The sequence below is a fragment of the Acinonyx jubatus genome, chromosome A3, assembly GCF_027475565.1.
Source record: "Acinonyx jubatus isolate Ajub_Pintada_27869175 chromosome A3, VMU_Ajub_asm_v1.0, whole genome shotgun sequence".
Classification (NCBI taxonomy): Eukaryota; Metazoa; Chordata; class Mammalia; order Carnivora; family Felidae; genus Acinonyx; species Acinonyx jubatus.
This window is the reverse complement of record NC_069388.1, coordinates 16,670,727-16,684,309: the sequence shown is the minus strand read 5'-3', so window position 1 is coordinate 16,684,309 and position 13,583 is coordinate 16,670,727. Positions and strand designations below refer to the sequence as shown.

Here is a 13,583-nt window from a genome sequence, read left to right as displayed (position 1 = left end):
ATGTCACTAGCAACTATGCATCCCATTAGGGACCTAAGAAACCAGAAAAGGTCAGGCCAAGATATACTACATCTGCTTCTCCTCTGTATAGTCAACTCACTTCCATGATATCCTATATCTCTGCCTAAATAAATCAGGAACTTTTGGAAGTTTGGGACCACATACAAGGTCTTTGCCAAATAATCCATAATCCATGTGAAACTATGCCATTGGTGTCAGAAGTGGGACAGGCATGAAGATCTCACCATCATGACCAGATTTACTCAGAGATCAGAATGCCAAAGTAGGAAACAAGAAGTAAAACATGTCTCAAACATAAGAATTTTTGTGGAAGAGCTCAGTCCAGTGGGATTCATCCACTATTCCTCTGCCTCCAACCGTTTGGACCTGACATATAATAAAAGATGGCTCAGGCATAATTCCTATAATCTTCTAGATGACCCAAAATCCTTCTAGGACTACAGATCTCCAAAGGGAGTTAAACCCCCAAAAGAAGGAAACATCTGAAGTTTAAGCCAGAACCTCTGGATCACAATTAGACATGTGAAAAGTAACATGGCATAGGGTAGGTACCAAGGACCCTGAACCTCCAGGTGGAACAGGTGGGCAGCAACTTTCTAGGGACAAATGATAGCTGCTGAGGATTTGGAGGTGAGAGGAAATGAGAAGGCAACTGAGAAATGCTTCAGTACTCACTAAGCCAATTCTCAGGTAAAACCAGTAACAATATGCTCTTGTACACAAGTGAACTTAAATGTATGCTAAATGTGTTATAGGTAAAGATAAAAAAGGTAAGAAAGCTGACTCCATCAACCTTCACTTAAAAAGTGACCAATAAGGAGAGCAGTCCTAGGTTAAACTAAAACTCGGCTTTAAAAAAATTATGTGTACAAGAATCACATCTTGGAGCTCTGGCATTTGTTCAGGTTAATTGCACTCCTCCACCAAAAATGATGTTCAGAGGGTCAGGTTCCAGAAATAATGTTCTCCTTGGAGCACACATCCTCAGTGCAGAAGACTTAAAAGACTTACTTTAGATGGGAAATTTGCATTGATAAGCATACCCCCCAAAAAAGTTTCAGAGGGTCAGGTTCCAGCAATAATGTTCTCCTTGGAGCACACATCCCCAGTGCAGAAGACTTAAAAGACTTACTTTAGATGGGAAATTTGCATTGATAAGCATACCCCCCCCCAAAAAAAGTTTTTTGAACGTGTGTTTGAAGTGATGGCAGTAAGGTACCTGGGTGCGGCTAAGTGCTCGCATGTTTGAGTTGAGCATCACAGAAGTGAAAAGTGTTAAGTATCCTCTTTCTCAGGAGGCTGCACAGTTCCTCTGTAAAACTAATTTAAATGGCCTCAAGACAATACAACCCAAGTATTAGAGAGCTGGCCTCTGCTTTGTTCCAGACAATTCTGTTTAGAGGAAGATAAGGATCCAGAGCCAGCTGGGATAAAGGGAAGAGGCTGGCAATGCTCCCAGCTTCTGAATATAACTGACCAGTCCTCCTACCCCACTCCACCCCACCCCACCCTATCCCTGGTTTGAGACAAGCTAGAATCTTAGTTTAAATCTTGGTTTCTCAAGTTTCTGAGCCAAAAACCACTCCCTCAACCCCAATACACACATTTCTGATAACAAAAGGTAAAAAAATAAAATGCAAAAGGTGAAGCGATGGTATATGGACAATAGTCAGCACAGGAGGGACTCACTGAATAAAAAAAAAAAAAAAATACAGTTAAAACAGCAGAAGGTCCTTGGGGAACCTGGGTGGCTTAGTTGGTTGGGCGTCCAACTTCAGCTCAGGTCATGATCTCACAACTCGTGAGTTCGAGCCCCACATCAGGCTCTGCACTGACAGCTCAGAGCCTGGAGCCTGCTTTGAATTCTGTGTCTCCCTCTCTCTCTGCCCCTTCCCCACTCATGCTCTGCCTCTCTCTCTCTCTCTGTCAGAAATAAATAAACATTAAAAAAATGTTTAAGAAAAAAAAAAACAAAACAGCAGAAGGTCCGGATCTGGAAACAGGAGAGGGCAGATATGGAAATGGCTATAAAATCTACACTGGCACAGTGGAGTGGCACAGAGTCCTTGACCCGGTCCTGCAGGTGCAGTTGTGCAGGTCCCACATCAACACGTGCAACACGTGCAGCCCTGACCTAGACACCCAGGGAAAGTACACCCCTACCTCCTCCACCTGGCACCCGACTTTGCACAGCCTGAGTCAGCAGGACTGCAGATGACAGTTAACATCTGAGACCCTACTCAAAAATCAAGACAGTGAAAGTGGAGGAGAAACAGCTTCCCAAGAGAGACGGCGGGCAAACTCAAGGTGCCTTGGCTTCCTCCTTCCCCAGAGCCACCTCATGGAAATAAATCCAAGAGGGCAGGGGATTGGGACCATCACAAACTAGTGGCCCTCCTGCCTAAATACAAACAATGCCTCAACAGACACAATAGGGACCGTGGCTCCACCACTCCCACCCACCAAGCAAAGAGGTAATATGTGAAATCAGGTAAATTCCTAGAGCAGGTCCTCACCAGGAAGTCCAACATCTGGTCGGCCCATTGATTTTTGACAAAACCATTCTTTACTAGAAGATTTCATGGTTCCAAACCACCACTAGCCTGAAAAAAATGCTGTGACTGGGGGCACCCGGGTGGCTCAGTAGGTTGAGCATCCGACTTCAGCTCAGGTCATGATCTCACCATTCATGAGTTCAAGCTCCACATCATGCTCTGTGCTGACAGCTCAGAGCCTGGAGCCTGCTTCGGATTCTGTGTCTCCCTCTCTCTCTGCCCCTCTTCCCCCACCTTGCACTCAGTCTCTCTCTCTTTCTCAAAAATAAACATTAAAAAAAATTTTTTTAAATACTATGACTGAATTTCTTCTAATGACCATACTATTACAACAGCAATCAAAACTTGGAGTACAGGCAGACATGTTTTGATCCATATAATATTTGTATATTTACATTAAATCTTTAGGTCACTGTAACATATTAAATTCTCGATGCTCCCCTGCTCACACTCTCTCTCTTGCTCTGAAAAATAAACATTAAGGGGCGCCTGGGTGGCTCAGTAGGTTAAGTGTCCAACTTCAGCTCAGGTCATGATCTCACAGTTCGTGGATTTGAGCCCTGCGTCAGGCTCTGTGCTGACAGCTCAGAGCCTGGAGCCTGCTTCAGATTCTGTGTCTTCCTCTCTCTCTGTTCCTCCCCCACTCATGCTCTGTCTCTCTCTCTCCCCTTCAAAAATAAATAAAAACATTAAATAAATAAATAAATAAATAAACAAACATTAAAAAACTAAAAAAAAATAAATTCTCGAGGTTAGTTTTTTGTGACAATAAAAACCCTCTGGAAATGGGTTAAAAAAGTCTAAAATAAGTACCAATTTTTTTAAGTTTATTTATTTTGAGAGAGAGAGAGAAAGAACACACAAATGGGTAAGGGGCAGAGAAAGAGGGAGAGAGAGAATCCCAAGCAGGCTCCACACAGTCAGCACAGAGCCCAGTGCAGGGCTCAAGCTCACAAACCACTAGATCATGACCTGAGCCAAAACCAAGAATCAGACAGATGCTTAACTGACTGAGCCACCCAGGTGCCTCTAAAATAAATACCAATTTTTAAAACTGGGATATCTAAAAGTAATAAAAATACTAACTTTCAGCTAAACTATAGCCCTTATTTATTGGTGTTTTTTATAAATTGGTTCTTGTGGAACCTAGATAGTAGTGTGAAAGTTTTAGTCTCACAAAAACAGATAGTACTTCAACTTTTAGAGTAAAGTTTGAAACGGTTTCTGATGAGTCTTCGTATTATTTCATTTTTACTTTACTGACACTCCTAATTAACTTTTTTTTAAGATTCATACCAAGTCAATTCAGAGACAATAAATCTCTCTATTCAACGGCCTTTGTATTTTTTTATATTTATTTATTTTGAGAGAGAGAGAGCACACACATGTACACATGCACAAGTGGGGGAGGGGCAGAGAGAGAGGGAGGGAGAGAACCCTAAGCAGGCTCCATGCTGTCAGTGCAGAGCCTGATGCAGGGCTCAATCGCACGAACCATGAGATCATGACCTGAGCCTACATCAAGAGTTGGACACTTAACCAACTGAGCCACCCAGGCACCCCTCAGAGGCCTTTAAGGAGCAAAGGCTTGACAATGAACTGACACCGATGCTTAAAATAATAAAAAGAATTAAAAGATTTTAACATAGTTACATTTTTATTTTTTTCCATGATACAAGGTTTCCTACACCTATCTATTTTTTGAGGTTCACGTAGTAGGCAGCTCCTGAAACAGCTCCCAATAATCCCCACTTCCTTCAAGTCCATATGTGATTCCCCCCCTCCCTTGCAAGGAGGCTAGACCTAGTGACTTACATCTGACAGAGGATGGCAACAGTGATGGATGTCACTTTCAAAACTGCATTATAAAGACTGACATCCGTCTTGCTCACGCTTTTTCCTGTCCTCTCAATTGGTCAGTGACAGATCTGGCCACCATGTTACGATGGGGGGACCCACATGGTAAGGAAGCCAGAGTAGCCTCTAGCCAACAGTTCCTGAGAACTGAGCCCCTCACTCCGACAGCCCATGAGGAACTGAACCCTCCCACAACCATGTGAGTGAGTCTGGAAGCAGATCCTTTTCCACTCCAGCTGAGTGGACTGCAGCCCCAGCCAACACCCTGTTTGCAGCCTGTTGAGAGATCCAAAGCCAGAGAACACAGCTGTGCCACACCCAGATTCCTGACTCCAAGTAACGGTGGGGAAATAAAGCCACTAGGTTCGGGGATATAACTTGTTACCCAGCCATAGATAACTAACATAATTCCCTTAGGGTGAGACTGGGATTTCTTTCTTTTTTTCTTTTCACAAAGTTGGTACCCAAGAAACACTGACAGATGAGTTCATCTGGACCCAGGCACTTAGGGGCGAATTCCAAGATGCTTAAGAAAAAAAGAAGCAGTGACATCAACTTCTAGGCTACACTTTAAGCACACAGCATGACAATGACAAAATTATTTTTAATTAGATTAATAGGTCCTCATGCTCAGATCGACCTTTAAAAAATCTAAAAGATAAGTGGTCATAAATGCATGCTGTTTAAAATATCTTTCTCTTTCTATTCCTAACATTACCACCAGTCCCTGTTTTATTCTATTCTCCTCCGGCATTCAAATAAAACACCACAATGTGCATCTCAGATTCTGATATCTCCACAAAAAGGAACCACAATTCTTATAAAAAAGAAAGAAAGAAACTGACTGCATGTTTAGGACAGAAAACTTAGAGGTGAGCCTGGAGATCCTTGTTGTCACAGAAAAATAAGGACGTTCTCAAAGACATCTGAAAGTATGAAGAATAAACTGGTTCAAAGGGGCTCCTTGGACCAACCTGTGACTAGTTGAGCAGCAAAACCAAAAGTCATAATTATGGTCAATTAGACCAAGTCTAGATCATCCAAGGGCACTCATTCCTGATGACCAAACATTAAGCTCTCTTTAAAAAGTTCTCCTCATGGGGCGCCTGGGTGGCTCAGTTGGTTAAGCAGTCGACTTCGGCTCAGGTCATGATCTCGCGGTCCGTGAGTTCGAGCCCCGCGTTGGGCTCTGTGCTGACAGCTCAGAGCCTGGAGCCTGTTTCAGATTCTGTGTCTCCCTCTCTCTGACCCTCCCCCATTCATGCTCTGTCTCTCTCTGTCACAAAAATAAATAAACATTAAAAAAAATTTTTTTTTTAAAGTTCTCCTTGCTGACATGAATCTATTAATTCATGCTTGGCTCCAAAGAGACAGAGACATGACCCTTAAAGAATGCATATGCAACCACCCACCATGAGTTTTGGGAGGACCAAGAGAACTGGTTTTGTGATCTCAAGATCAGTTCCGGCACCACTGGGATAAAAGGGGACTAATGTAAAGTCAAGGTGATCTGAGAGGAAACATGCTCTTTAGGGTTCTGGGAAGCTGGAGCTGGGAATGTGGGTGACAAAACAACTTCCTCCCTTGGAAGAGGACGGGCTTCGTGAGGCTGAGTGAAGTTTGAAGTTAGTAATCATCTGTGAAGTTCTCCTGGGGTGTCGACGGAAGCACCCTATAAAGGCAGGAAAGAAACACAGGTATGGAGCTTTTTCTCACCCCTAGTGGCTGTTCACCCTGTCAGGAAGCTAACGGCCCAGAAAACATGCTCATCTGCTCCTTTTACAGGAGAGCATCTCTTCTGTTAAATTTCTACATCCTTGGCTTAATGAGAAAGAAGAAAATGAATGGTCTATCCTCTCCTCAACCCCAATCCATACCCTACCAAAATACTCCACATACAAGCTATTCACATCTTTACTTTTAATAAGATTAGCACTCAAAACAAAACAAAACAAAAAAAAAAAAAAGCTGTTTCTATATTCACTACTCAACAATGAACAAAGCCACCTAATTGCTCAGATCCTTGTCTAAACTTCACAGTCTAAAACTTTTTCGTTTTTGCCAAATTGATGAAAGGGAAGACATGTTAGCTCATTGATTTAATTCACTCTAAAGGGTCTAAAAGAGGGGCACCTGGGTGGCTCAGTCAGTTGAGTGTCTGACTTCGGCTCAGGTCATGATCTCACAGTTCATGGGTTCGAGCCCCGCATCAGGCTCTGCATTGACAGCTCAGAGCCTGGAGCCTGCTTCAGATTCTGTGTCTCCTTCTCTCTCTGCCCCTCCCCCACTCACGCTTTGTCTCATTCTGTTTCTCAAAAATAAATAAATGTAAAAAAAAAAGAGTCTAAAAGAGAAGAAAAAAACAAAAATAATGACTTGCAAATAACTCATACAAAAAACTATTTGTGGAGACTGGCAAGGGGTAACAACAATGCCATTTATTGGGTGCCCATTTTGTGCCAGGCACCTAGCTTAACAATTTACAGGAGCTATCTCTGGCTCTTTGAAGCACCGTTGTGCCCAATTTACAGATGCAGAAATAAAGGTTCAGAATAGCGAAGTAACAACTCATCAAGTTCGTATCAAAAGCAGGGAGCCAGGATTTATAGAGTTACCAACGATCACCTCCTTCCAGTTTTCAAATCTTTCCATCACTCTAAAATATTCTCTCGTGCCCACATGCTATAAATCCCTGATCCCACTGCCAGCCCAGGCAACCACTCATCTGTTTTCTATCTGTATAGATTTGCCTTTTTTGAAGATTCTTTTTTGGTTCTTTTGGGTGTTTTGTTTTGTTTTGTCTTGTTTCATTGAGGAGGGGAGAGGCAGAAAGAGAGGGAGAGAGAACCCCAAGCAGGTTCCGCGCTGTCAGCACAGAGCCCAACAGAGGGCTCGATCTCACAAACCATGAGATCATGACCTGAGCCGAAATCAAGAGTCAGACACTTAACCAACTGAGCTACAGAGCCACCTTGAGATTTGCCTTTTCCAAATATTTCACGTAGTATACAGTCTTTTGCATCCGGCTCGTTTTGCCTAGCATGTTTTTTCAGGTTCATCAGTGTCATAACATATATCAATACTCCGTCCCTTCTTATTGCTAGTAGTATTCCAGTAGATGGGTTCCTAGTTGATGGACATTTGGATTGTTCCCAGTTTGGGGTCCTGTATGAATTACACTGCTGTGAATATTCATGTGTGTATCTTTGTGTGGACGTATGTTTTCATGTCTGTTGGGTATATTCCTAGAAGTGGACTCTCTGGATCCTATGGTATATGTGTATGTTTAACTTTTTAAAGAAACTGCCAAATGACATCACCATTTTTTATTCCCTCCAGCACCAAATAAAAATTTGAGGCTGAGTATTCAAGAAACTGGAAAGACTTCAGATCTGTGTTCTACTCATGCACCAGCGGCTGTGTGTGTGTGTGTGTGTGTGTGTGTGTGTGTGTGTCAAACATTCTTCAGCAGCCTGACTCCAATGTGCAAAAAATTAAGTCTGTAACACTGTGGACTTCGATTCCTTAGTTACCTTCAGTTTCTTAGTTACCCACCAGTCTGGCAGTGGATCTGGTAAGGCTTCTGAGCAGCTCTTGCCTATGTAGATAACCGTGGTAGGCCAAGTGAAATACCCAAAATTTGGATAAAACCAGCCAAATGATCACCATTCCTCAGTGGCTCCTCACCCTTTCACTATTCTGCCTTTGTGACACATTAATTTTCATTTTTCATGATTGACTTCCAGAGGGTTCCTTGGGATCTATGCCTAGCATACTCCCTAGGTCCCTCTGTATCGTCTTTAGAACGTGGCACTCTTACCAATAATAAGTGGCATTATCATCTTTATTTCCCCATCTCTCAGGCAAATAAGAGTGCCCAGCAAGACCACATCAAATGCTAAATCCTAGGACTCCAACTTGTCACCCTGGCCCAAATGAACACAACACCTGCATCTGATTGTTATTAATCTATTAAAAAGAGAGCGTGCGCGAGCCATGGTTTTCTTCCTCTCCAAACCAACTGAATCCATTTTACAAAATTTCATGGGACACTCTGCTTTCTAATATCTACGTGGTGTTGCTTCTTAGCCCCAATTCTGTAATGTGCTTGCAAATGCTATTACACTTGTCCAACATGGTTTTTTCAATAATCCCATAGCTTTTTTATTTCTTGGAATGCCATGGACCACCATATGTTTACTTATTCTCTGCTTGTTTATCAAGTGCACAAAGCATCCCCCACCCTCCCACTGCTCAAGAGTTCCACACACCTGATTTCTAGATTAGGTAAGACAAGGAAATGGAGCAGGGGACAGAGTCCTGAGGCAAGGAAGAATGTATGAAGGAGGGGGTAGGAAGGGAGAAAAGATATTCCCAAATACTCTCCTGTTACAATGTGTTGCCATCTGGGTTTTTATCAGTTCTCATTTAGAAGGTAAAATTGCTTAAAACTAAACATTCCCTATCTGAACTCTTGAATTGTCAAATGTATCCATGTCGACTGTTTTGTACTAAATCACTTTCTGAAAGCAGTTGCAGGGAATCAAATCCCCCCACCACCCCCCCCCCCGCCAAAAAAAACACTAAAAATCATCACCAAAACCCAGCCATCTAATATTCCATTCATAACTGACCTTAACATCAATGCCCCCTTGACCTGGGTCCACACACCAATGCCAAGGCTAGTAATAGACAAGGCTCCCCTTTTAGGCTAAAGCACTACTGTGCACCAGCCTACTTCTCACTCCGCATCCATCATCTTGTTTTAGTCTTCCCAGAATCCAGTGAGGCAGCTACAATTATCCTTACTTTACAGATGAGAACCTGGGCATCTGAGGAGGTAAATGACTTGCCCAGGCTGGCATAGCTGTTAAGAGGCAGAGTGGAACTCACACACCAAAGCTCTTACTCATTTCTCTAAGTCAGGCTGCCTCCCCGAGTTAAACTCCCCAGGCCCCAACAGAGTTGCCGTCTCTTCATCATCATCAATAAATATTTATGAAGGACCCACCGCCTACACACCACCGCTCTTGTTTCCACAGCAACATGCTGTCAGAGAGTCATGGGAGTATCCTGTGCTTAAAGGAACAATGCCGTAATGTCCTGTGATCATGGCTCTGAAAGGTGACAGTTACACTACCACAGCGGACTCCGTCTCAGCCGGCAGCCAGGAGCTTGCAAGCGCTGTGCGAGGGATAAGCAAGAAGAAACTGAAGAGAGGAGAAAGGGAGTGGGTTTTTACCCAAGAAAACAGTCTGCTTTCATTGTGAATGTGTTTGTGATTGTTGCTGAAACAGAATCCAGGCCAGGTTTGCACATTAATTGTTCTTTTATTAGGAAAGAAATCAAGCAATCCAGGAGAGAAAATAAAATTTGACTGTACTGCTAACAGTTCCCCAGAGATAACTGGCAATGATTATCGAGTTAAATGACTACATCGCTAACAATTGCAATCTCAAGTCAGTTCCCTCTACGATCCATTGTCGCTCTCACTGTACAGACGCTGAAATCCTCTAGTAAATGGACTAATTATCCCCGTATCTGTTTTAGTTGTTTCTCTCTTGCCCCATCCCAAATCATGTTTTGCCACACTCTCAACAGGCTGATTTCAAATGCTTTTTTTTTTTTTTAACTACCATTCCTTGCAATCATCATCCTGGCTCATGAAACACATCTTAGTAGGAAGAAGGAAACTGCCTTTTGATGACAGGCTCTTGCCACTGACTTTTGGACACCATGACCAACATGTTACAGCAAAACACATCATCCCAAATGTGTACTAGATACAAATTCAAAGTGCTTTTAAGACTGGGAACTTTCAGATTAAAAAGGTATGAGGCACACACCACTGAGTTTTAAAATGTATTCTTTACCCAAACTTGCCAAAAGTTTTAAATAAGATACTTTAAAGCAAATCAAGATATTGTCGTATTTGTACTAGATCTGGATTCCAACAGTTTCAGCATTTAGAAATTAAGAGGATAAGTCCATTTTAAAAAAAATCAACATTTGCAGCATTCCTGCATCTACAAATGTAGATGCTCACGAAGAAACCTGGGGGAAAAAATCAAATGTAAATGGTCTAAGACATTTGCATTAAACCAAAAAGGAGAGAAAAGATATCTACAGAAAATCCCCATTTTTACAACTGAATGAGGCTTTCTCCCACACAAGCTAATCCCACTCGTTCAAGGAGCCGCTAGCACAAACGCAGTCGCTTGCTAAGTATATGCCGTAGTAGGTTTGCAGAAGTCACTCGGCTCAAGTTGAACCAAAAGAAACATATGGTGCCTTAACAGTAGATTTCTTCCAAACTGTACTCCTGGACTGCTTTTCTTTCCCGAGTGTTCCAAAGAGCAAACAAAGAAAAGGTGCTGGCTCCTCACACTTCTCTAAATGTTTTAACAAAAGGCTGCTGAATAAACACATTACTCATTTAAAATTTGAAAAGAAGTTCTATTCCTGAACTGACAGCAACTGGATTTGCATTTTAACAGTTGTGGGCGAGCGCCACCTGGCGGGAGGCACCGGAACCGGCGTGCTTTGTGCGTTGGACAGCTTCCCCAGGCCGGTACCGTTTCACCGCACGCTTCGCAAGAACGGCTGGACACCCGCGGCGGAATATTTTTGACACTGATTTTTTGCCGCGGGAACGTGAGTACTGTGAATGCGTGGCGGGCCCGCCAGGCCCTGGAGGAAAGTAAAAACTTAAATCACGAAGCACGCCCGGGGCTCCAGGACCGCCCCCCAGCATCTTCCTTTTCTCCCCTCCCCAGCACACCTAATGCAGACCCAGAGCGAGGAGAAGCCGAATTGCACACCCACCACCTTTAGAACGGTGCCGTGCCTGTCCCTCTTCCCTCACTGGCTAATCCTACCCACACACCTCAAAAGAAGTGTCCTAGTCACCCAACTTCCCAGCCACGGAAACGGGCTGTCCCTTCGCAGAAGTCCCATACTGAGTTCCCATTTAGTAGGGAGCAAGAGAGACGCCAGTGCCTGTCCAACGGAGTGTCACTCCATTGCTTCCTAACCTCAAGTGCAACCTGCTTAAGGAGGCTACACTCCACCGCAGCTTTCTTTTTTTCGTTCCCTCTTTCCTTCTTCAAAACAATATATGGGCACCGCTGTTACTCGGCAATCCGAAACTCATCTTTTCCTATATCTCACTTGTTTATCTCAGCCTGTCCGCGTGATCTCAGCAACCTCCAGCTCAGTGTGGCCACATCAAATCAAATCGGGGCTAAAAACAAACAAACACAAACAGGCAAACAAACTTCAAGGTGATTTTGAACTTGGAAGCATACCTGGCCAATCCCTCCCTTGTCTCCCTCCACCTGCCGCCCAGTCTTTGGGGGCCTGGGGCTGGAAGTTTGCCTGAGGCGGGCTTTGGCGATGGAGAAGACGCAGGATGGTCGTGGTCTCCCATGCATGCCAACCTATCATTAGGGGCACCCCAGCCCCCCAACACTGAGAACCACCTCTGCTCACCTCCTTCCTACGGTCAAACCCAAATATGGGTCCCCCACCCCTAAACTTTTCAGGAGCCAACAGGCTCAAAGGTCGAAGCCACTCCGCTCCAAGGGCCTTAACTGGGGCGACCATCCACTCTGGCTGAAAACCACGGGCTACGGAGGAGGTCAGTGCCGCCCCAGTCGTTAACGCCCACACCCCCACGGTGCCTTCAGCGGCTCGCTTAAGCCTTAGCTGAGGGGCGCGGCGTGTTTCGAGCAAGTCTGGAGCTGGCCGTCTCTCCCTGGAGACAAGAAAAGCCACCGCCCCGGCAGCCGCGGCCTGCTGGCGACCGGTGCTCCCCCACGAAAAGCGCGCGCTGCCCCCCAGGAGCTGCGGGGAGCGAACCCTCCACCCCGGGCGCCGGTGCCGCTTCTCGTCCCGCCGCCCCAAACACTCCAGTGACAGATTCCGACAAGTGGGAGGCAGCAAGTGGAGACGTTCGCAACAACCGCGAAAGTTACTCCCGCCCGGGGGCCCGCAGCAAAGTCGGGCGGGGAACTCCGCCAAACGCGGGCTGCCGGGAGGGGGGACGCGCGGGCCCGGGCGCGCAGGGACGCGGCTGCCCGCGCCGGCGACGGGGACCCGGCTCCGGCCCCCGGGACGCGCCCCCCGCCAGCGCGCACAACTTTCTCCCCCGAGGGCCCCGCGGCGGCCTCGGGCGCGCCGGGGAGCGAGCGGGGCCCGGCGGGCGTACTCACCTGCGGCGCTCTGTGCCCCGGCGCCGGGCAGCGAAGGCAGCTGCAGCCGCAGGAGCAGGCTGAGGGCGAGCGCGGCGAGGCTCGCCATCCGGGCGGCGGCGGGCGGCTCAGCCCCTTCCCGCGGGGGCCGGGGCCGGGGCCGGGACTCGGGCGGGCGCGGGGCGGCCCCGCATCGCCGGCGCGGCCGCACGCAGGGGCTCCGCGGCGCTCCCGGAGCCGGCGCCGCTGCGCTCGGAGCCGAGGCGCGGCGCGAACTGAGGCGGGCGGCGGGGCGGGGGCGGGACGCGGGGGGCGGGGGCGGGGGGCGGCGTCCCCCGAGTCCTAACGCCGCCGCCGCCGCCGCCGCCCGCCCGCCCGCCCGGCGCTCCGCCCGGGCCGCGCACACACCCTCGCGCGCACGCCCGCGCCCCGCACACGCCCACCGCCGGCGCACCCTCGCAGGGGCTGGTCGGCTCCGGGCGGCCGGCTCAGTCTCGCGCCCACACGCAGCAGCCCCCGCGCGCACCCCCCGCGCCCCCACGCGCGCCGGGGTCCTCGCCTCCTCGCCCCGCGCAGCGCGGCGCAGCCAAGCATCGTCTGCCCGGCTTGGGCGCAGGTACCGGGGGCGGTGGGGGGAGGCGGGAGAGAGGGAGCAGCCGCCGTGTGAACTCGGAGTGGGAGAACAGGTGAGTGGGGGCGCGGGGGGGAGAGGAGGCCGGGAGGGAGCAGCCGTCTCAACTCGGGATGGGGCGGGGGGGGGCAGGGGGGTGGGCAGGGGAGTGGGGGAGGGGTCATCTGTCCTAAACTGGGGCGGGCGTCTGCTGGCTAGGGGCTCGGGCACGCCCTGAGAGGAGAATTTCCTCTAAGAGTCGACACCCCCCTCACTCCCCACCACACACGCACACGCTTCTCTGGGCGCAACCCGCCTCCTCAGCCGCCCAGGCACCCTTCTTATTCA

General features: G+C 47.5%; 1 protein-coding gene across 13 annotated transcripts in view; it reads right to left on the bottom strand.

The window, feature by feature from the left end:
- PTPRT (protein tyrosine phosphatase receptor type T) overlaps nucleotides 1–12,879 on the bottom strand; it is a 1,056,329-nt gene extending 1,043,450 nt beyond the window's left edge. For all 13 annotated transcript variants that reach the window (XM_027070121.2, XM_027070126.2, XM_053199941.1 and 10 more), the window contains exon 1: nucleotides 12,647–12,879. In XM_027070121.2, coding sequence (XP_026925922.1) covers nucleotides 12,647–12,734 — 88 coding nt within the window. In that variant the 5' untranslated portion in view covers nucleotides 12,735–12,879. The remainder of the gene's footprint in view (nucleotides 1–12,646) is intronic.
- Between the last annotated feature and the right edge of the window lie 704 nt (nucleotides 12,880–13,583).